We start from the raw sequence: 24,616 nt of genomic DNA, 5'->3' as shown, positions 1-24,616 counted from the left end.
TTAATCTGTTGAAATAAATTATCCTCTTTTGTTGTTGTTCATATGGTCCGATCTTTGAACAACTAAACCTCTTCACATCCATTAGGATGCTATACTTTTTTTAAAAAAGTAGTGACATTGATTAGAAGGTGGAAACACTGGAACTTTCATACATTGCTAATGTGAAATGTTGTAGTTGCTTTGGAAAACAGTTTGACAATACTCAAAAGGTCAAGCATAGCGTTACTTTATGACCCAGGATTTATTCCTAGGTATATACTTTAGAGAAATGAAAATATAGTTCCACATAAAAACTCGTACATGACCATTTATGATAGCATTATTAATAACATCCCAAATACAGAAACAACTCTCAAATATCCATCAAATGAAGAGTAGATTACACTCCATTGTATCAACATTTTGTTTATTAGGTATAAAAAGGAATCATGTATTTATGTTGCAACATGGGGGAACCTTAAACACATCATGCCAGGTTTAAAAACCTTTTTTAAAAATACCACATACTGGGGCTGGGGTTGAGCTCAGTGGTGGAGCGCTTGCCTAGCACTTGCAAGACCCTGGCTTCAATCTTCAGCACCACATTAAAAAAAATAAAATAAAGGTAATGTGTCCAGCTACAACTAAAAGATTTTTAAAAAAATACATACTGGCCAGGTGTGGTGGTACACACATATAATCCCAGCAACTTGGGAGGCTGAGGCAGAAGGACCGTAAGTTCGAGGCCAGCCTCAGCAACTTAATGAGGACCTAAGCAACTTAATGAGACCAGGTCTCAAAAAGAGACCCTTTCATTTCAGTGGTTAAGCACCCCTGAGTTTAGTCCCCCATATGGCACCCCCAAAATTACATATTGTATGATTCCATTTATGTTAAAGGTCCAGAAAGGCAAATTATAGATACAGAAAGTAGATTAGTGGTTGCCTAAGGGTGGAAGAAGGGAGAAGATAAAGGGAAATAGGAATGATGACTCGAATATATGAATTTCTTTTTGAGGTGATGAAATATTATACTTAATGATTAGACAATTGTACATATATTAAAAACTATTGAATTGTACAATTTATTTTATATAAAAATTTAAAAAAATGTTGTAGAGACAGGATTGTTGCCCAGGCTCGTCTAAATCATGCATTCAGCTTTTAGCTTCTCTAGTAGTTGAGACTACTGGTGTGTTACCACTGCATCTGTCTTTGAGTTATTCCACTTGAATGGATGAATATATGAACAAGAGGAAAAAATATTCACAATGCATAATAGTGGATTGACTTTCTTAAATTAGAATGTTCTTAAGAATTAATGAGACTAAGCTGGGCACAGTGATGCATGCCCGTAATCCAGCTACTCAGGAGACTGAGGCAGGAGGATCACAAGTTCAAGGCCCAGCTGGGCAACTTAGAGATTCTCTCAATGTAAAATTAAAGATAGGGGAGTGCTGGAACTCTTGCTCAGAGATAGTATGTTCCTGGATTCAATCCGTAGTATGGGAGAAAAAAAAAAGTATTAATGAGACTAACAAGCCCATTTTTTTTTAAAAAATAAGGAGAGGGAAAAGATCTTTTAGTTGACTCTAATCAAGCTGTTCTAGGTAGTATGAAATCAGATGTGAGCAGATCAGACACAGTGCCTGCCATCCTGTAGAGAAGCTATGAATCATATGTGTGTAACTATAGGAGCATGATGGGGAATAGTACAAACAATATCATCTAAAATTGTTAATGTTTTGGTTTTGTTTTGGGTAGTACTGGGGTTGGAACCCAGGGCAAGTGCTCTACCACTGAGCCTCATCCCCAGCCCAATACCATCTAAAACTATGCTAAGTGTTATGAAAAATAAACAGTGGGATGTGACAGGGAAGGATTAGAATAGTGCTAGTGGTTACATCAATTTCTTGTGTATGGGAGACAATTTAGAGAAGGCCATTTCTCTGAGAAAGTGATATTAAAGCTGAATAATTTAATGACAATGTAGCCAGCAACATGGGAACTGGTTTAAGACCAGGGTAAGAGTATGAAAACTGAGTGAACAGCAAGGCCTTTCAGATAAACAACTATTCCCGGTTTTTCACCATTGCTAGCATTGTGACAAACATCTGTATGGGAAAAATCTTTCTTATAATTTTAGTATTCATTTAGAAGAGATTCTTACAGTTATGGGGTTAAGTAGTTCTAAAATGTTTAAACTTTTGATGTTGTGTGGAAATGCTGTCCTCTTTTAGTCCCTTCTATAGTTTGAGAGAGTGCTGTCTCACCATATATATGTAGAAAAGAAAATTAATCAAATGACTCATCACCACTGAATATTGCAACTTTGATTCTTCTAGCAGAATTCTCATTTTAATTCCCATTTCCTTTATGAGTGGATTTTTTTCAGCTCTCTTTTAAATCTTTTTCCATGTTGAATTTGTTTTCCATGTTGAATTGTTTTCCTCCCTCTATTGGAATGGAAAGATACCAGGTACACTGAAAAATCAAATTGCCTTAAATATAGTTGTGAATGCTTCCTTTGTTGAAGTTAAAACAAGATATATAGTTTTTAAGTTTATTGATATCCCTAATAAAAATCCCTTGGAGAAAATGCTTTTAAATGGATTTATACCAGCAAACATCCTTTACTAACAACTTTAACTTCTTGAAATGTTAATGATGGCTAGAAATAGTAATCATCTTGAATTCACACCTGTGCAGTTCTGTATCCCTAAGTATAAAGGTGTATGTGTGGTTGTGAATCCATATTTAGAATAGCTGTGAAACCACCTTAAACTTATGTCCTTAGATTCTTGTCTAATGAATAGATACATTCTTGTGTAACTAATATGATTCAGCTTAATACAGACCAGTTGAGCTTTGCTTTTTACCAGCTATCTGGGCAAAATGTAACTGAACCAAAACCAACGAAAACTCAAGAGACATCAAATTTTTTAATATAACTTTTTTAAAATTTTTTAAATTTATTTTTAGGTGTAGATGGATACAACACAATGCTTTTATTTTTATGTGGTGCTGAGAATAGAACCCGGGTCCCGCTCGTGCTAGGTGAGCACTCTACCGCTGAGCCACAATCCCAGCCCAAACTTTTTTTTTTTTTTTTTTAAGGAGAATGAGATTTATAACTAGGATATCTATGAATCTAGGGTTTAACATGCTTCAAATATTACCTAATGCTTAGCAAATGTAATCAAATTATTTTCCAAGTGTTATGCTTAACCTTGTAGAGGACAATAAATACTCAATAATGTAAAGGAAGGCTCTGGGGTTGTGGCTCAGCAATAGAACGCTTACCTAGCATGTGTGCGGCCCTGGGTTCGATCCTCAGCACCACATAAAAAATAAATAAATAAATAAAAACAAAGGTATAACTAAAAGAAATAAATATTAAAAAAAAAAATCTGTCATTAACCCATAGCATCTGCAAGAAATAAACTTTGTTAAAAAAATAATAATGTAAAGGAAATGCCATACGATAAGAATTGCTAAAAGATGGCAAAGGATATGAACTGAAAACTTTTATCTCCTGGCTGTTTTTACTCTTTGGGGGAAAATGCTTCAACTCTCTAATAATCTGGGACATTACAAATGAGATTAACAATCTTGGTGAAAAGCATATACTTACACAGGTAAATTTTAATCACCACTCTCCCTTTCGTCTAAGAAGCTCCCTCATGTACTTTCATAACATCATGTCTCATTCCTTTTTAACACTTCACCCACATATAGTTTTGTCATTTGTATGATTATTTGGCTTATCTCTATCACTAGACTTATAACTCCATAAAGGCAAGAATTATAGCTGTTTTTGCTTGTTTCCATTGCCTGCCTAGTCAGTGCCTTGCACACCACACTCTTGCTTATTAGATTCTTTCCTTATCGATCACATTGGCAGAACTTAAAAGTTGGATAGTATCAGTGTTGGAAAAGGTATTCATAATTGCATTGAATGGTGTAGAATGGATATCTCTTCAACCATTAATTCAGAGGAGAGTAGGATTTAGGATGAAGTGTGTTATAGGAATATGAAAGTGATCTTTTACCTTTTACTCATATTTGTATATTGTCCAGGTTCTTCTAAACAAAATGAAATTTTGCAATAAAATGTAAAATTATAAAACAGGGTATCATGGGAAAAGGACATGGGTTTGGAGTGAGATCTGAGAGTTAGCTGTGTGACCATAGTCAAATTGCTTTATCCCTTTTGAACCCAACACTTATAGAATGCATAATGTCTTCCTGCTTGATGGGATTGTTTTGAAGATCATGGTGATGCTTTTAAGTTATCTAGCTCCTCTTAGACTTCAAAAATAACTTTTCTGCCCTTTTCTCACTTAAAAATAAAGGAATATGATGTTTAATTTCAAAAAAAATTTGTCTGCCTATTGCCTGCCCATCTGCTGGGATGCCAGAGCTTCCCTACTGAGAGCAATCTTGATTGCATCTCCATCACAGATAGGATTACTTCCATTTTGTCGTGCATGTTCCACTTTCCAAATGGAGGTATTTTATATCTTTTTGACTAAAGAAGAAATGAGTGCAGTTATCAGAGAGGGAAGAGGCTGTGTGGAGATCGAGGGTTAAGGATTCTGGAGTTCATTCTAGGGAGGATGTTTCTGCTGTGAAATGAGTGGATTGGTCTAAGTTCCTTCTGTTTTTAATGTTTTGTGGCTTATTGTATTTCAGTTGTATTATAAACCTAATTTCATTTTGTCATTGAGCCCCTGATGTAAGATTTGAAATTTGCCTTTAGGGATTTTCTTCGCAAAAATTAAAAATTTCAATTTATTTAGAATTTGTTAAATAAGTCACCTTACCTTGTTCAGTAACTTGTATTTTTTCTTATTGTAATAGTTTGATTATTTTTTAAAAAGTTGCAAACAAATAGAAGGGGGAAAATCACATGTAATCTCACTACCTAGAGATAACTATTGTTTTTTGTTTAATAGTGCATTGTAGTTATAAATAATGTTAGGGTTCATTTGGACATATTCATACACACATGGAATATAATTTGCTCCATTTCAGTCCCCAGTGTTTCCTCTTTCCTTTCTCCCCACTGTCCCTCCTGTTCCCGTTTCTTTACTTCCTTCTATTTATTTATTGCATTTTAAAAATTGGTGTCTTGATAGTTATTATATATAGGTGGGATTGACTAGTATATTTGTATATATACATAGCATGATTTTGTCATTTTTATTCTGGTTTTCTCTATCCTTCTTTCCCTTGAATTTCTTTTCTTTATTCCACTGATCTCACCTCTATTTTTGTGGGATCCTCCTCCCCCTTTCCCCTTATTTTGCTCTAGTTTCCACATATGAGAGAAAATATTCAACCCTTAACTTTCCAGTTCTGGCTTATTTCACTTAGTATGATGTTTTCCATTTCCATCCATTTACCAGCAAATGCCCTAATTTCATTCTTCTTCATGACTGAGTAAAATTCCATTGTGTATATATAACATATTTGTCTGTCCATCTGTTGATGGGTACTTAGGCTGGTTCCATAACTTGGCTATTGTGGATTGCCTTGCTGTAAGCATTGATGTACCTGGAGATAGCTAATGTTAGCATTTTGATCTATCTACCCAGTATTTTCCTAACACATATATTACACATATATGAAGTATTTCTGAACATACTATATATTAATTTTCCTTTGTATTCCTTTTATCTTTATGTCATTAATTTTCTATATCTTTGCATAGCTTTTTACTGTGTAGATGATAAAATATGGGATTCTTAACTTGGGTGTATGCATAGAATTCAGGGGGTCCAGTAATTTAGACAGATAAAAACTTGCATCTTTATTTTAACCACTGTTTAACTAAACCATGACTTTTCTTTCTGTTGTAAATTTATGCAACTGATTATAACTGCGTTAGAAGGACCTGATCTGTTAACATCAGTATGATGGTCAAATAGTTCATATTTGATTCCTTTATAATCCTTGCACTTGCATTACAATGTCAATATTTTTAAATGATTTATTTGATATATTTATGACATTCTTAGATGTCCGTAGTCTTTAACAGATTGCCAAATGGCTCATGGTATAAAAAAAAGGTTAAGAAATGGGCATTCAGTTTCTTGTTTTAGAGATACAGATAGGTATCTGTTTTGTACACTAGTGAGGAGTACCTGTGGCTAAAACTTTTGCCTACATCATGTGATTATTTGGAGATAAGGTCCCTAAAAGTAACTTTCTTGATCTAAGAATAAATTATCTTCCAGGAATGCCGTACCAGTTTAAACTCTGTAGTTTATAAATGTACCCCATCTTCCTTTTTTAGATTATGGGCTTTCATACACTCTAGGTCCATTGCACTGTAAGGGATCACCAATAGAGGTCTCCAGTTTGGTGTAATGTTCAAAATCTGAACAGTGTATTTCCAGGTAAAATAATATTTCATTGTGTTTTGATTATATGGGTTTTACATGCAATGTGGGACAATACTAGATAGCATGTTGTGCTCCAGGACTCTAGACGGAAAGCCTTGAGATAATTTCTTGAAATCCCCTATTCCAGATACCATGGACTGGGTGAAGCTGGCTTTAAATCATTGGGCTGCTTTTTTGCTTTTGATGGGGAAGAAGTAAAACTCCACCTCAAAAATAATATATGCGGGAGCTGGGTTGTGGCTCAGTGTGGGGTAGAATGCTCGCCTAGCAGGTGTGAAGCACTGGGTTTGATCCCCAAAACCACATTAGAAATAAATAAATGAATAAAAATAAAGGTATTGTATGCATCTACAAGTAAGAAAAATTAAAAATATGCAGCTGATCATGCTCATAGTCCCAGGGACCAGGGAAACTGACCAGCCTTGCAACGTAGTGAGACTCTCTCAAAATAAAAAATAGGACTTTAGATGCAGCTCGGTGGTAAAGTGCTTCTGGATTCAATTCTCAGTACCAAAGATGAAATAATATGTGATTTGACAATGAAATCTTAGAAACACCAGAATGTGAAATTGTCTTTATATAGAGTAAGTGAAAAATGGTGGTAAGAGTAGGGGAGAAGGGAAAGGATCTAGTATTAGCAATTGAACTTCTGGTAGGACCAGATAGGTTTAGTACATAGATCCTTTGGGACCTAAGTGAAGATGAAGAAATCTATTGATAGCTTACTGATAAAACAAATCTGACTGGGGTTATGTATGAGTACAGACCTGGGCCTAGGAAGTGTCCCAGAGTAGGAAAGAAATAGGGGAGTAAATTGGTCCCTGGATTTAGGACCAATAGGACTAGATTTGGATCCTACTGCTGCCACTCTAAACTTCTTTAGGTCTTGTTTTCTGTCTAGTAAAGTGAGGGAATTTGACTAGTGGACTTTCAGTTCCTTTCTTGCTTCCCTTTGTGTCTGACTTTTTCATTTGGGACATGTAGGGGTTTTTGTCCCAGAGATTCTTAACCCTGCATGTAGTAATAATTTGGTCAATCCTTATTAAAGGGCCTGAATTATAAGAGCACTCTTATTCTCAAATGATCAAACAACCTAATGAGAACTAACTTCAGCAAAATGTGAGCCATGTTGGGAGGCTCTTGATATGTAGTTCATAGAATTAAGAAGGAATCACTGAAAAGATAGGGATGCTGGATTCTGGGCCTCCAATTTTGTCAGAACCATGCCTCTATCTTTCCTCTGCCTATTTCACAATATGGATTTGATTTTTCTCCTTTTGAAGACTTGCCTGTTATTGGAGGAAGAAGATATATTCAAATCTTCTGCATTATGAACAATTAGGAAATGATCCTTTGTTAACTGTGTGCAGTTAGAGAAATCTCAAGGAAGGACTCCCTTCTTGCTGTTTTTCAATCATTCTCATACCTAGACTGGTCTCTGTAGTCATAGAAATTGTTTTTCCTTGTCTAGCTTGGGTCAAATGCCCATATTTGTGGAATGGAATATCGTCATATATTTTGAGTGTTTCTCCCAAAAGTTGGTGTTGGAAGCTTAGAACTTAGTGTAGTAATCTTGAGGGGGGTGGTGTGATCTTTTAAGAGGTGGGGCCTAGTTGAGAGGTCAGTAAATTATAGGGGGCATTGTCTTTGAAAGGGATTAAGGTAGTTTTCATAGGACCATAAATAGTTCTCTGAGAGGGTTGTTATGAAAAGACCTAGTCTGCCCTTTTCTTCCCTCTGTCTCCTGACTTGCCATGGGATCTCTCTCTCACACACATGCTCCTCCCATGTTGCTATCCATCATGAGGTTCTTACCAGAATTGAGCCAGTGCCATGTCCTTGAACCTCCAAAACTGTGAGCTAATTAAATCTCTTTTCTTTATAAAATAACCAGCTTCAGGTATCTTATTATACAGTAACAAAACGTACCAGTACATCCACCTATGGACCATAACTGTGACAAGTATGGTAGAATCCTGCAAAAAGATGGCATTTGATTCTAGGACGACTTGAATGACATAAGGAAAAAACCATTTAACAAAAACCTGGTTTGTGGGAGATTTTTAGAAAACACAGTGTTGGAAATTCATGAAATAGGCATTAGATATCTGAATATTTATGTACAACCTACTAATCTTTAAAAAAAAGCACCCCACAATTAGTTATTAATGTACACTCACTAGTATGGCTATTATATAACAACAGAGATAAACCCTAGAAAATAACAAGTTTTGATGAGGATCACAAGAAATTGGAACACTTATGACTTGCTGGTGGGAATATAAAGTGTTGTGGCCACTATGGAAAATAGTATGGTGCTTCCTAAAAAAAATTAAATGAAGAATTACATACTAGCAATTTCACTTCTAGGTATATACCTAAAAGAATTGAAAGTAGGGACTTGAACACATGTGTACCTTAGAGTTCATAACAGCACTATTCATAGTCGACAAATGGTGGAAGAAGATCAATGTCCATCAACAGATGAATGGGTAAATAAAATGTATAAACGCATAATGGAAATACCATCAGCCTTAAAAGGGACAGAAATTTTGGTACATGTTTTAACACGAACATCGAAAACATTATGCATTATGCTAAGTGAAATAGAAAAGACACAGTGGATACTGTGAGTCCACTTATATGACATCCCTTAAATAGTTGAATTCATAGAGAAAGAAAGACAAATAGTGGTTACCAGGGTCTTGGGAAGAGAGGTAGTAATGAATTAATGTTTAATGCTAGAGTTTCACTTTAGGATGAGAGGGTTCTGGAGGTGAATAGTGGTGATAGTTACTAAAAAATGTAATGTATTTAATACCTCTGAATAATGTACTTAAAATGGTTAAAGGGATAAATTTTGTTATATGTATTTTACCACAATAAGAGAAGTTTAATTCAAATACCCTTTGTACATTTCACTTGATTTGTAATAGGGAGATTAGAAACCTCTCATCTGTTTAAAAATATGTAGCTTATTGGTAGAATGTGTATTTAGCATGTGTGAGTACCTGAATTTGATCCTCAACACCATTTTTTTTTAAAAATGCAAATCAGTTCTTTAACAGTGGGAAATTTTAAAATATTTCTTTTCTCCTTATATTTCTAGTTCACTTCTGCAGAGTTTTAGCCTGCTGTAACATTTTATGCTAAAGAGTCTTTTGATGATCACATGTCATACTTTTCTACAAAAAAGTATATAAGTTGAACTTTAAATAGTTTCCTATTTAAACACTTACATGCTTATCATGGATTGTTATGATAATTGATAGGACAATTGATAAAGGCAGTCTAAATGTTATACATTTTGATAGGAATTTTGTTTAATGATTGTTTTTTTGAAAATATTTCTAATGAGATAAATGAGACCTTTTTAAAACTCATAATTTTTGGATGACTTTATGATTGCTGCAATGACTCAGGGTTTTCAACACTAACTACATTTCTTTTTTTTTATTTTATAGGTCTTGTACTCTGAGTAAACTTATTCACATAAGTAGAAGCAGTGTCACTCAACTCCTGAACTCTTTTGAGTTCTTTGCAAAAAAAAAAAAAATCGGTCATCTATCATTAGTTTTAGTCATCTACTTGATGACATTTCCATTCATTCCTCCTTCATATTTGATACAAAAAAAGAAACTGGAAACCATCTAATTTATGAAAAGATTGTTACCTAGTCATACAGATATCAAATTACAGTTTCTTGGAAGCATATGAAAATACTGCCATGTTTTTCTCTGACTTAAAGATACCTTATTTAACTCATTTTACCTAAAGGATTGGGGAAATTTAAATATTGTTAGTATAAAAATATAAAATATAGGGGGCTGGGATTGTGGCTCAGCAGTAGAGCGCTTGCCTAGCACAGGCGGGACCTGGGTTCGATCCTTCAGCACCACATAAAAATAAAGACATTGTGTTGTGTCCATCTACACCTAAAAAATAAATATTTTTTAAAAAATATATATATATAAAATATATTTTTAGGGGGTACTAGAGATGTAGCCTGGGGGGTGTTTTACCCCTGAGCTACAACCCAGCTCTCCCCCTGCTCTCTTTTTGAGACAGGATTTTGCTTAATTACCTAGAGCCTTGCTAAGTCGATGAGGCTGGCCTTGAATTTGCTATCCTCTTCTCTCAGCCTCCTGAGCTGCTGGGACTGTAGGTGTGCCACTGTGCACAGCTAAAAATATATCTTAGCCAATAAAATATTATAAAATGTTTTCTTATCTTGTCACTTGCATTAATCATGTCATTTCATGTACCTTGGGCCCATAGATTTAACTTAACCTACAGAAAATGTATAACATACAACCTAACTTTTGGAAATTTTTACTGTCAGAAAAGTAAACTTACTTCACTGAGACCTAGCTCTCTTCTTCTTTCTTTTCCCTTTTTTTTTTTCTTTTCCTTTCTTCATTTGTTTGGGGATTGAACCTAGGGGCACTCTACCACTCAGCTATCTATATCCCCACTCCCTTCTTTAAATTTTATTTTGAGACAGAGTCTAAGTTGCTGAGGCAGACCTTGAACTTGGGATTTTTCTGTGTGCAGCCTCTTGAGTAGCTAGGATTGCAGGCATGTGCTGCCACATCCAGCCAGATTAACCTTTTATCAGAAAAAGTCTGACTTCATTTTTGCTCCAACATTTTGTTAAGAACATTTCATGCAGTCATATGAAATAATTATAAAGTGAACCTCCTTAATACTTACCACTTAAACAATGAATGTTTTTGTCATATTTACTTGTTATCCATTTATTTGTCTATACCCTAGCTGTTTATCAGTACATCTTATTTTATTATTCAATATAAATAAGTTGTAGACATGGGTATAGTTCACCTCTAAATGCTTAAGCATATGTACCATTAACCAGTGTACAATATTTGTTTACAACTTTTTCTTTGGTCAAATTTATGTGGAGTGGAACACATAAATCTTAAGTGTATTGTTGGATGCATCCTGTCAGATGTATGCACCTGACTCCCATCAAAATATAGACTATTACAGCTGGGTGCAGTGGTGCATGCCTGTAATCCCATTGGCTTGGGAGGCTGAGGCAGGAGGATCGAGAGTTCAAAACCAGCCTCAGCAAAAAGCAAGGCACTAAGCAACTCAATGAGACCCTGTCTCTAAATAAAATACAAAATGGGGATGGGGATGTGGCTCAGTTGTTGAGTGCCTCTGAGTTCAATCCCAAGTACTCCCCCAAAAGAAATTACACACACACACACACACACACACACACAGTTACAATCTCCTTGAAAAGTTGCTTTGTGCCCTTTACAAGTCTGTTCCAAATGTTGCCTTACAGGGGCAATCACCTGGTGTTTCTCACCATTTATTAGTTTTGTCTGTTCTAGAAATTCATATAAATAGTATCATAAATAGGTACACTTACCTAAGACTTCTTTCATTTATAATTATTTTGAGATTCATCCATGTTGTTTCTTGTATCAGTATTTATTCCTTTATTGCTGAGTAATGTGACAATATATGCAAATACCATATTTAGTTTTGTTGATGTTCACTTGGACTTCATCCAGTATTTAATGGTTGTAAATACAGCCACTGTCACCATTCTTGTATAGATCTTTTCATAAACATACACTTCAATTCCTTTTAGTTGAATTTATAGGAGAATTGCTGGGTCACAGGATTTTGTGTGTTTAATTGTATAAGAAGTTGGCAGATATTTTTCCAAGGTGGTGGTACCATTGTATGGTAATGTATGGAAGTTATTATGGTCAAAACCAAATGTTGGCAAAATATGGAAAAGTCCTTTTAATTTTAGCCATCTGGTGTATGTATTGTATTATCTTATTAACTTGCATTTCTGTAATGACTAATGATTTTGAGCATTCTTTCAAGTTCTTATTGACGATTTATATGTCCTTGTGAAGTGCTTTTCAGATTTTTGTAACCCTTTCAAGTATTTGTTGTTGTTTTGCTAATTTGCTGAGATTGGCCTTGAATTTAGGATCCTCTTGCCTCACCATCCTGAGTCACTGGGATGGGTGTGTGCCACCATAACCTGGCAAAACTAGTGTTTCATAAACTTTTAAGTTTTTTTCTGTACTATTTTATACTAGGCATTTGTTGGATATAGTTGTGAATGTTTTCTCACATTTCGTGACTTGCCTAGTTATTAATGATGTCTTGAGCCGAAGTTTTTTTTTTTTAATAGAGAAAAGAGGTTTATTTAGCTTTATAAATAGAGATTGGACTGGAGTTGTAGCTCAGTAGAAGATCACTTGCCTAGCATGTGTGAAGCACCAAGTTCGATTCTCAGCACCACATATAAGTAAATAAATGAAATAAAGGTCCATCAACATCTAAAAAAAGAAATTAAAAATTAAAAAAAAAAGAAAAAGACTTATTTAACTTGGAGGCTGAAAGTCCAAGATTGAGTGACCCCATCTGTTTGGTCTCTGGTGAAGATGTTACAGTTGATGACATTATAGTGGCAGGAGTTGAGCAGAAGTTTTAATTGTGATAGAATTTTCAATTTATCAGATTTTTTCTCGGGGTCATTAAATTGAAAAATCTTTGTAGCCAGGTGTATTGGTGCATTCCTGTAATTCCAGCGGCTTGGGAGGCTGAGGCAGGAGAAATCTTGAGTTCCAGGCCAGCCTCATCACTTTAATGAAGCCTTAAGCAACTTAGCGAGAACCTGTCTCTAAGTAAAATATAGAAAGGGCTGGGGATATGGCTCAGTGGTCAAGCACCCTTGGATTCAATCCCCAGTACCAAAAAACAAAACAAAAAACTTTGCTTCCCTTCATCTCCCTTCCCCCACCAAGTTACAAAGATAATTTCTTATAGAAGTTTTGTAGTTATACTTGGCTTTTACTTTTAGTTCTTTCAGATCCCTATTAATGTTCATATATGGTATGAGGCAGAGGGTAAAGGTTCATTTTTACCTTCATAGAACTATCTGGTTGTTCCAGCTCCATTTGTTTAAAAAATCTTTGCCAGTGACTTACTTGAATGCGGGTATTATTATTAGAATTGTATTATGTATTAATTTGGTAGAAAATAACTTGTTAACAATATTTGTTCTTCTAGTATGTGAATGTGGTATGTCTCTTGTTTTTTTTTTTTTTTGGTTTTGTTTTGTTTTTTAATTATAGCATTTTCATGTTTTTTTTTTTTACAGTACCAACAAAAGTAAATTTTGAGTATATCTAAGTACAGACTGGTGACTTTTTTTCTCTTCAAGAGTCTTACGATTCTTCATTTTTAGTAAAATAATGAGCAAATTAACTATCTGTAAATGTACCTCCCTCACCCTGGTATTTACCATAAAGTTGTAAAACGGAGATTAAAGAAAAGTTTTCTTGTTAGTTTCTACCATATGAAATATGCTATATTCTACTTTGCCAGGGCCAATGTATGGAAAATATCTAAATGTACTACAAATATGAAACAGTAAAAAGATTATGGCTAAAAAGGATAGTAAATGAAAATAATATATATTTAAAGAATCCAAAATAGGCCAGCAATAAAAGGTTAATATAAAAAAGCTCTAAGTGTACTATAAGCATTGTAGGTTTTTCCTGTGTTTTTAATTTTTTTGTTGTTGTTGTATATGGACAGAATGCCTTTATTTTATTTGTTAATTTTTGTGTGGTGCTAAGGATTGGACCTAGTGCCTCACACTTGCAAGGCAAAGAGATATACCACTGAGCTACAACCCAGCCCTTCCTGTGTGTTTTTAAACAATGAAAGGGTAAAAAAAAAAGGATTAGCAGTATTAGACTAAATTTTTATTGTATATTCTGCTTTGAATGGAACCTTTGTATTATAATTATCATAGAAGAACATAGTTTCCATCAGGTGATGGCAATTTATGTTAAATGAAAATCTTCCATAGCTCTTTTATTTTGAAATTTTCTCTTGCATTAAATTGAAGACATTTGTTTAATTTTTAAAAAGGGGAGAGAATATAGAAACGTATTTAGAGCTTTCTGAGTACACAATATCCCAGACAGTTCAAGGCATCATAGTCTCCATCAAGAACAATAAAATAATTTTGTCATGCTGTTAAATTCATGATTAACTGGTGCACATTGGTCAAATAGATCCAACAAACACTGATGTCCATGGTGGCATATTGGCAACTATACATAAGTGGTTGTCAGTAAAGAGTTTAAAAGACCTTCCCTTTCTTTTTATTCGTTTTTGAGGTTCTCAGAGAGTTCTATTGTTCTAAGATATTTTAAATGTCCTAGTTGGCTTTCTCATTCTCAAACTGTATGACATTTTCCTTTCTTAATCCTTTTTGCTGTGCTTCCAAATTATTTTTCATTTGTTTATGGTGCTCTTAAAGCTCACCTTCAAAGTCCTTCACGTTTTGAATTTTTCCTTTTGACCTTCATCTCAAACACCTTCTCATGTCCATCTTCATCTTAGCTGCAAGCTCCTTTCTTTCTTTTGTGACAGAGGGTTCTTAGTAAGCCACCCTTTAATATTGTTATCAATTCCAATGTAAGTCAACTGCCAGTTTTTGTTGACTTACATAGTGTTCATAGTGTTCATTATTGATAACGACATTCACATCTTGCATGTGTGTTCATGTCAGTATATTATAGTTGTAAAATCAGTGTTCAATATTTTAAACTTCAGTAACACCCCAAGGTGCTTTTCTGACCCTTTTGCTATTAATTTCAGTGATGGTTATTACTGCCTACCACAGCAAGAGGAAACAGTCCTTTATCTTTTTAACAAGCTTACTTTTTTCATCTTTTGTTTCTAGAAATTTATATTCAGGCCCTGGCTTACTTTTTATTCTCATATTCAGTGAGATAAAATATTCTATGTTCTTGAATTTCTTTCATTTTTTAAACTCTTGGTGTCAACTGCTAGTGTTGACATCCAGTATGAGTGCATCTGCTTTGGCAATAAACAGAATGATGCTCTTTCATGCAAAGACTTTATATACTCAAAATTGAGTGGTTTAAGTCTATATCCTAAAGGAGCGACATAGTATAAACAGTATTGTGCCCCGTCATCAGGCACCTGACATCTCTTCGCTCAATTCTGCATTTAGGCAGTCCTCAGATTTACTATCAATGTAGTCAGTAGTAGGCTACCAACAATTACTGTTAGCCAGTGCACCTCCAGATGCTGGAGTATCCACTTCTGTGAGCAGTAACTGAATACCACCTTGTTTGATTAAAACTCTGGATTGTTTCATCTATGATTTTTTTTTAATTCCTTGGGAAGGACTTGGGTACTCTGGAGAGTACAAATCAGGAAGGAATATTGACTTGATTGAGTAATGTCAACTTTGCCAGCTCAGATTTACATAAGTGAGTGCAGACCCTCTTTTGCTTGATTTGAGTGACTGGCAGATCCCACATAACCCTTAAGGTTCTTGGGTAGTGGTGCTGCATGGTGCCACTGTTGATGTGCCTCTCCTCAGCAACAGCAGATCTCATGCTGACCACAGCACCCCCCCAATCCCTCTGCAGCCAGCTCCCACATTGTGCTATTATGACATTTTAGAATCTAAGTATGTTAATGTTTTAAGGACTATTATGTGACATTTTAGAATCTAAGTATGTTAATGTTTTAAGGACTATTATAGAAATCAGTTTGAAATAATTTACAGAATTTGAAGATTATTAAACGCAGTCAGGATTAAAGTAATCCAACGATCATATTTTATAATGGTAAGAACAAAAGAAACCTAATGCTCTTTCCCTCTACCTTAATCTGTAATGTAATTTAATATGTGGTTAAACTTGTAAGGAAGCGATCCTTGATTATCCTCACTATCATGCATTCATTGCCTTCTGAACTATTTCCCTTATTAACACACAGATTAGCAGTAAATCCTTCTCTAGAGTGTGAACTTCTAGGGACTTGTGCTTAATTCACATTTAGCCTTTTATGTTCAATGAATAGTGTGAAATAAGGTTAAAAAGGAAACCAGGGCCTTCATGTGGGCTTTGATCTGAGAAGCAACAGGGAACTGTTGAAACTTGGGAGAGTGAGCACCATGAAGAAAGTGGTGGTGTGGAAGGATGGCATAAATTAACCTGGAAGACGGAATCTAAGGTGGAAAGTTAAAAATAAAATGGATTTATTTTAAATGTTAACTCCTTCAAGTGTGGTCAGCATACCAGTAGCACTATCACCTGGAGGTTTGTTAGATAAATTCTGGGGCCAAACCCAGACCTACTGAAATGAGTATTTGAAAAGATCCCTGAGATTTGTATTCACACTAAACTTGGAAAAGCAGTGCTCTAGAGGAACTTAGAGCCACCATTGTGTGTGAATGGGTAAGGGCCAGAGGGCAAACAGTAGTTGAAGTGACAGGTCACATGATAGATGTCAGACTTTTTGCATGCTTATTTTCTCTCTTTAAGCCACCAAAACTGATTTATCCAAATTAGCATTTTGGTTTTCTTGATTTGGGGGAGAAAATAATATCCAGACTCTTTAGACATACATTCTTAGAAGTGCTGCTCTTTGGGCTTGCCAGAACTTTAAAAAGAACCATAAATCATTGATTTCAGTCATCTCAGCTGACTGAAGTAAATATAACTGAAATAATCTAATGGGGACAAATGACCCAGTGTCCCTATTTTTGTTACTCTCAGGGATTGGAATTTGGGGACGAAGTAGAGATTTTATAAAAGAGCCCAAATGTAGTTGATACACAAACTATAATAGTGTACTTGTTAAAAATTTAGAAAGAAAATCGGGAAAGAACAGAATTTACTTTGTTTTGTAAAAACTAAAGGAAAAAATCTGTTAGCAGCATGCTACTCTCATATGCATTATCTGTTCATAGTTTATGTTCCTTTATCAACTTGTCCATCAAAATACAATTTTCAGGGCTGGGGTTGTGGCTCAGCGGTAGAGTGCTCACCTAGCACCTGCAAGGTGCTGGGTTTGATCCTCAGCACCACATAAACATAAATGAATAAAATAAAGGTATTGTGTCCAACTATAACTAAAAAAAAATAGTTTTCATATAGTGATAATCATAGTATAAATGTAGTCTGTCATTTAACTTATTTCACTTGTTGATGTGACATACACCGGGTTTCCCTAAATTTGTCCTTATCTCCCCTAAATTTGTCCTTATCTCTAAAGGCAACCTTTAGAATGCCTTGCCTCAGTGGTTTTTCAGGTGAGGACTAAAGGCACCGTTTTGTTTTCTCTCTTACCCTCCTTGCCAGGTGCTTGAGAATAACACTTGCAGAGGACTCTGAGAAATTTTGTGCTAATTTTTGGTGGCAGAGGATCCATTAGAAGATAGAAGATTTTTATGCTGAAGAAAGAATCAGGGTTGAGGCTGTAACACTTTGATTCTTGGAACATGAGTCTGGCTGCATTTTGTGTCTGTGCAGGGGTACTCTATTTTAGACTAGTCTTTGTCCATTTTCTGTTTCTGTGACAAAATAACTGAGGCTGAGTATTTCTAAAGAACAGAAGTTTATTTGGCACACAGTTATGCAGTCTGGAGTGTCTAGGAGCATGATGCCAACATCTGCCACATCTTAGTATAATGGAGGGCATCACATGAGGAAAAAGAACAGGCATGACTAGCTCTAGTCATTCTTCTTATAAAGCCACTAATGCCATCCAGAGGGTTCCACCTGGCTTACCTCATCTATCCCTAATTACCTCTTAAAGGCCTCACTTTCAGATACCATTAACATGAATTTGGGAATTAAATTCCTAAAACATGAACTTCTGAGGGACACATTCAAACCATAGCAAGATTGTAGCAAATTTTGAACTTCAAGTTAGTTTACTTATTTCCTTGAGTTGTTCAGTTGTTCATGAATTTGGAATACTTAATTATAGAGAAGATAATAATTATTTTCAAAGGGAAACAATTTTAAAATTTTGAATTTCCAACTTAAGTTGGAAGGCTGTGTAAGTATTGATAAAAAGAAATTTGAAGGAAAAAGCATTTGAGACATTGTTCAAGTAGATTGCCTTTAGAATGTGAACTGTTACTTCAACTTGTATTAGATACCAGTTTTTGTCTGGTTGGTTCTTGGCAAAGGATTAGAAAAAATGTCTTTCAGTAAAAAGGGCCAAGTGCCTATCTGACTTTGAGTAATGTCAGATATGAATTTGAGAAGTGCAGTGGGCTTTTGTTTATTAAAATTAGACTTTGCTTCTTAGCTCCCCCCCACCTGCTTTTTAAAGAAATTCTAGATGTTATACAAATGCACAGAGGCGGACACATTTTTAAAAAATATTTATTTATTAGTTATAGGTGGACACAATATCTTAATGTGATGCTAAGGATCGAACCTGGTGCATCACGCATGGTAGTCAAGCGCTCTGCTTCTGAGCCACAACATCAGCCCCAGCTTCTTAGGCCTTTTGACTCATGCATGATAGTCTGTGTTGACTATTTGCTTCTTAACTTTCCTTTCAGTACGGCATGAAAGGGCAGAATATTTAGAATGAGTAAGTTTGGAGAGCTGAGATCAGGGAGCCATTAGAAAGGAGGCTTTTTGAGTGAAATGTTTCTGAACATCAGTGGCTGTGGCTATGGATAGAGTGATTGTATCTCTCAGTTTGTCTACCAGTTTTTGTTGAAGCTTGTAGTCCTGATCTTAGTATTAATATTTGCCCCCTTTTCTTTCGAAAATGTCCTGGTTTGGGTAATAAATGATCCAGTCACCCCCACAGGTAAAGTGCTTTGCATCAGACACTGTACCAGCTTTTTTCTTTAATCCTCATAAAACGCCTGAAAAGGGTAGCCACTGTTGTCAGTTTCAGTTTAATTTACAAATGAAAATATACTCAGGAACATTGAATGACTTGACTGAGATCTCCTGGTGGCAGACTTGATGAGCAGAGGAAGGACTGTCACCTTGTTCTGCACACCAGGTCTCAACAAGACTTCCAAAGCTACTTGACTTCTCCCAGCCTGATGCACCAAGGTTTAATGTGTACGGCCTCCACTGATACTTTAGATCTAGTGAAGGTATTCCTGTAATGATTAGGAAGAAACTGTGGATTGGGAGTCTGGAAAAAAATTAAGGTGAGGCCTGTGTTGGGGCTATTGCGGGAGGGTAGAGTTCTGTGATATGTAGACCTCCAGGCTTCATCTGGTCCTTGAAGGGTTTAACCAACTTGTTGCTCAGGCCTGTGGTCTTTGAGCTTGAGATGAGAAGGGTTTGGTAGTTTATTGGTTGGCCCTGCTCAGATTTTAATGTTCATATATATTAATTAGAAATCTTGTTAAAATGTAGCTTAATTCCCTAGGTCCGTATGGGGCCTGAGATTTAGTATTTGTAACAGGCTCTTGGTATGCTGATTTTACTGGTCTACCACATTGCCTTTGAATAGCAGGAGCATAGCTGATGATTAAATTCTCTCTGCCTGGGGTACATACAACATTCATACAACAGATGTTCTGACTAGGACTGAGGGGATTATATACCTTCATAATTTAGAAGGTTATAGATATTTAAATATGAATGTTTTTAAAGGAAACATTTTGCTTTTGTAATGAATGCATGTGGGTTAATTTTAAAATATATCCTTAGCTTGGAGGAAGGGAGGACATAGAATCTCAGGAAGGAGTAGTGTGAGGTGGGGGGCAATACCCACATGGGTGAGCTACTGCTTAGCTTGTGCAGTGGTGAACACAGCTTTGACAAACACAGACAGGAGCAAGCAGAGTGTCTACAGCCAGACAGGAATAGCGTGGATGGATGACACAGCAGCAAAGCTTTAAAAAAAAAAAAAAAGCCTCCAAAGGGAGGAGTTCTTCCCACAGACTGACCATATTTCCCCCTCAGGCTCTGTGCCTGAGTGTGCTGAGAGTATACTGCTGGAAGCTCTGGCCAACTATTCATGTATTGGACAGCATTATACCCCCCTCTGTCCTGCCTTGCTCAAATCCTGCCTGGGCATATCCCAGGTGGGACTGCTTCCTGTATCTGCTTGCTTGCTTCTTGCAACAGGGGAGAACAAGCGGATGAAGTGCTACCAGCCTATACAGGTGTAAGCAGTCTTCCTGCTGAGGCTGAGATGCTTGCTATAAACCCGGCCCCCCCATGCACTCCCCCCCCCCCCAAGACATGAGGAAGAATCCCAGTGACAAGGGATCATGTTGGAAAAGGGCTGACACAGGAGGAGACATTGGTGAAGAGGAAATGGCAGGGGCTCCAGAAGTTGGACTTTCTTAGGCTTTGTTGCTGGAGCTGAGAGTGGTCACAGAAATAGGTGTTGGTCCTGGTAGCAACCCTGAGAGAAGGCTCAGTAATTAAAGATGCTAGTGACCACCTTCAATGCTGGCATTACCCCAAGGGCTTCTAGAAGGGCAAAGTCAAGGAAAATAGTATTGACAGAGCCAGATATTGTGAGCTCCTGAACATGGTGTTTCTGATAGGGCATAAAAATACTTCTGAGATGGTTTCTCTTGTTTGGGTGTGTCCATGAGTCGTTGGGAATGTTACCTTAAGTTGCAGGAAGGAGGGGAGGCACTGGATCCATATGTCTGCTCATGGCTGGTGCCCCTTCTGTTATGCTAAGGGGAGCCTGTGAGAGCAGATCTCACTCTAGCATTTGGGTTGTGGACCATGTCCTTTGAGAGATACCTGAAACAGCCTAGTGAGTCTCCCTCCCTTTGCCAAAGCTGACCCCTTTTCTCTGTTTAAGGTGCTCCAGACAAGCCTGAAGCACTAGGTGGTGTTCCCCGGGGTTCAAGTGCTCAGTGTTTTTCTGAAGCTTACCCCATTCCTCAGTAATAAACATTGCTGTGTCAGGGTGCTGTTCAGGGGCCACTTGGAGCACATAGATTTTTGCTAGCAGGATTGTGAAGCTTTGCATTGGGCTGCAAAGCCAGGGCTTGAGCCAGCAGCTGGAGAGAGTCCAGGACTAGAGTGTTTTTGGGTTTAGGGGTGGAGAGCAGAGGGAGGGGCAGGAGGGCAGAGCCACAGAAGCAGGCAGTCAGCTAGCTGCTTTGGCTTTGCCGTCAGCAAATAGGACTTTAATTGTGGCTGAGGGCCACTTGGCTACCATTTCTGGAGAGTGGAGGGTCTGCCTCACAACCTGGACTTACCAGCACTGCACCTAGACTATTCCAAGTAGCTCTTGTAGCTGTCTTTTCCCTGGGAGGCAAGTCTCCTCCCCGTTGTCCCTCCTGCTCCTCCCCCGTTCTGAGGGATGATGCCGCTCTCTATTGCACGGCTCAGCCGGCTGATGTCACTGGCAGCGGGAAGCATCAGCAGCCTGATCACATGCTGGCCCAGTCTGTAATGCAGACGGGATAGGGGTGTGTGTGTGGGGAGGGGGCTGTATGGCAACTGCTTTTGCTCCGACGCCCCCAAAAGTGCAGAGGCAGCCGCTGCAGCATCTAGCCAGCTTGGATGTCTGGCCCCTGAGCCTGCAGAAACTATTATTAATAATACTTATTGTTGATAATATTGGGGAAAACAACCGTTAACTCTGGGATTTCTGCTGTCTTCCTATCCAAAGCAGAGTTCCAGGACTCCGAAGAAACAGTTACAAGCAGGATGCTTTTCCCCACCTCTGCGCAAGAATCTTCCCGTGGCCTCCCAGATGCAAATGACTTGTGCCTTGGCCTGCAGTCCCTCAGTCTGACGGGCTGGGACCGACCCTGGAGCACCCAGGACTCAGACTCCTCAGCTCAGAGCAGCTCACACTCGGGTGAGTGCCAGAGAATGAGTTGGCTGGGGGAGGGGGATGCATGGGGTAGCAAAGGAAAATATTCACAGCAACAGTTGTTCTCTTCCCTTTTGCATCACCCCCCCCCTCCAAACACACACAACATGGAGCTGTTTTGCAAGAGATGGAAATGCTAGCTGTGAGCGTGGCAGGACAGATGGCTGCTCGTAAAGGCAGACATGCCTTTTCCACTTACCCTGATAAATTCCCTGGAGTTGTTAGTCTACACCTGGGTGGCTCTGAGAAGGGTCCCCAAGGTGGCAGCCTTATGCAGAAAAGATCCACTAACCCCCTGGTACACAGGCCTGTCTTGGAGATGATGAAGCAAAACACTTTTAGGTGGGGGGAGGGGACTTAAGGGATTTATTACTAGGTGACCAGGTTCTCCCTCCTCCTCTGGATTTTAAAACTTGGGAGCTATGTATGAAGGGTGGGTAGTCTTGGGTAATGGCAAGGGAAGAATTTTAACCTCAAGTGGGTATTAACACTAGGCTAGGTATCATTCCTGGTATATTAGAATTGCCTTAACGTAAAGTTAAGAGCATTGATTCTGAAAAGGGGTAGGCAGTGAGCAGGGTGGGGTAACTCCCAGCTCCAGAGGCTTTTTTTCCTTTTCTTTGTGTTGAGGGTAACCAGACAGAGGAAAGAAGAGCCACTCCCCTTTAGGATCCCTTCTTGCCTTGGTAATCTTTGATGGGGAGAAATTGAAGGGACTTCTTGGCAACCCCTTAAACTGCTTCTGCTCAGATTTTCCCATTACCCATTTATTTCCCTCTTGTGACACAAGGGGAAGGTTAGCAGATACAAGTCTTACAGTACTTGGAAAGAAATGTGAACTTAAATACTATAGGTATACTTAAAGTATACATATTTTACTTTATGTAAGTTATACATAATAAAAGGTAGTGACAATTCTATGGAGGAAGATAGAAGGGGCGACATGCATTCCATTTGCTCTTGATGCTGACAATGGGATACACTGAGCCTGTTGTCCTTTCCTATCTCCCTGTCCAGGGACCAGCAGTCATGGCAGCAAGGTACTGTCATGTTGAATTCTCTGGCCTCCACCTTTTTTAGAATAGGTCTTTTTTTTAGGATGCTTTGCAAAGCCTGGGACTGTTGTGTTTGTTAGGTATTTTGAGGCACATTTCCTTTGGTAAAATCCCATTTGGGAGAAGGAGATTGGAGATATATATATATAGATATATATAGATATATATCTAGGGCTGGGGATGTGGCTCAAGCGGTAGCGCGCTCGCCTGGCATGCGTGCGGCCCGGGTTCGATCCTCAGCACCACATACCAACAAAGATGTTGTGTCCGCCGAGAACTAAAAAAATAAATAAATATTAAAAATTTAAAAAAAAATAGATATATATCTATATATATATATATATTTTTTTTTTTTTTATTTGAATGTGGGTAGGGAGATGCTTTGCTTTAAGTAAGTACTTGTGGGTTACGGTGGGATCTCTCGAAGTACTGACCTTCAGCTGACTCGGGCTGTTCTGGAAAGGTTGGTAACTGTCCTGTTCCTTTGAACAGTGGAGATAGTGTCACTGTTTGGTTCATTGGCTGCACCTTGACTTGGACGCCACGGTACTTTGTGTGTTCTTTGAAGCCAACCATGTCCTGTCATCCCTCCCACTGGATCTGAGCAAAAGACTGAAGAGTTCACATGGGAGATGGACACCTATCTGTGGGTAATTGGTGTTTGATCAAGCCCTTGCTCTGGTATCAAATTAGGGTGTGGTCCTACTTTGGCTCTGGTTTTTTAGTAGCTACCAGGGACATTCTGAAATATATCTTTGGATCCATAGAAATGCAGATGTGTCCAGTTTGGGGCTTAGAGAGCTTGGTCTGACAGTTACTGTGAAATTAGGATATAAAAAAGAGCTTGGCTAGGTGCGATTATGCCTGTAATCTCAGCTACTCCAGGAGGCTGAGGCAAGAAGATTGTTGAGTCTAGGAGTTCTCAGCCAGCTAGAACAACATAGCAAGACCCAGTCTTTAAAAAGAGAAACAAAATAAGGCTTGGTACCCAGTCGTAATTTCCCCAGTCTGCCACCACTTGAAAGCTGTCCTTGTAGCTGTTTGTCTGTGGACTCGTCTTTTTTTTTCCTTTTCCACCTTGCATCTCAAGCACTTTAGTGATAAATATTACATGATTTTGTGGATCAGGGAAGGATTGCAGTCTGAGCCTCAGATTCATAAGGAGTGGAGGGTTTTCCCAGCAGTATGATCTGGTTGGGGGCAATGTTAGCCTGAATATTTCTTCCCCTCTGAGGATTGAGGACACACCCATCCCTAATCGCCATGTTGTCTTTGGTTTTTGGAACTGTGGTGGCAGCCATCTCTCTTATTTGCCTGAGCTGTGGGCCTTCTTGGAAAGCCCACATGTGGGTACTGCCTCCTAGAGTAGGATGCAGCCCTCCCACTAACCAGCTGCAGTGCCAGATCGAGCACCCTTGCCAGCAATGCGGGAACATGCAGCCCACATTCCAGTGCCTACACTGCCTTCCCATATGAAAACCAACTAGGTCAGTTTCTT

General features: G+C 37.8%; 1 protein-coding gene across 11 annotated transcripts in view; it reads left to right on the top strand.

Moving 5' to 3' along the window:
- Window positions 1–24,616, top strand: part of CPEB1 (cytoplasmic polyadenylation element binding protein 1) — a 90,114-nt gene that overhangs the window by 43,402 nt on the left and 22,096 nt on the right. For 8 of the 11 annotated variants that reach the window (XM_081290837.1, XM_081290839.1, XM_081290832.1 and 5 more), the window contains one exon: window positions 21,857–22,048. In XM_081290837.1, coding sequence (XP_081146963.1) covers window positions 21,857–22,048 — 192 coding nt within the window. The remainder of the gene's footprint in view (window positions 1–21,856; window positions 22,049–24,616) is intronic. The other 3 variants (XM_081290838.1, XM_081290836.1, XM_081290833.1) reach the window with 1 other exon arrangement.

The sequence above is a fragment of the Spermophilus citellus genome, assembly GCF_964194105.1.
Source record: "Spermophilus citellus genome assembly, chromosome: 4".
Lineage (NCBI taxonomy): Eukaryota > Metazoa > Chordata > Mammalia > Rodentia > Sciuridae > Spermophilus > Spermophilus citellus.
The sequence above is the reverse complement of the archived record's forward strand: the minus strand, read 5'-3'. Positions and strand labels throughout refer to the sequence as shown.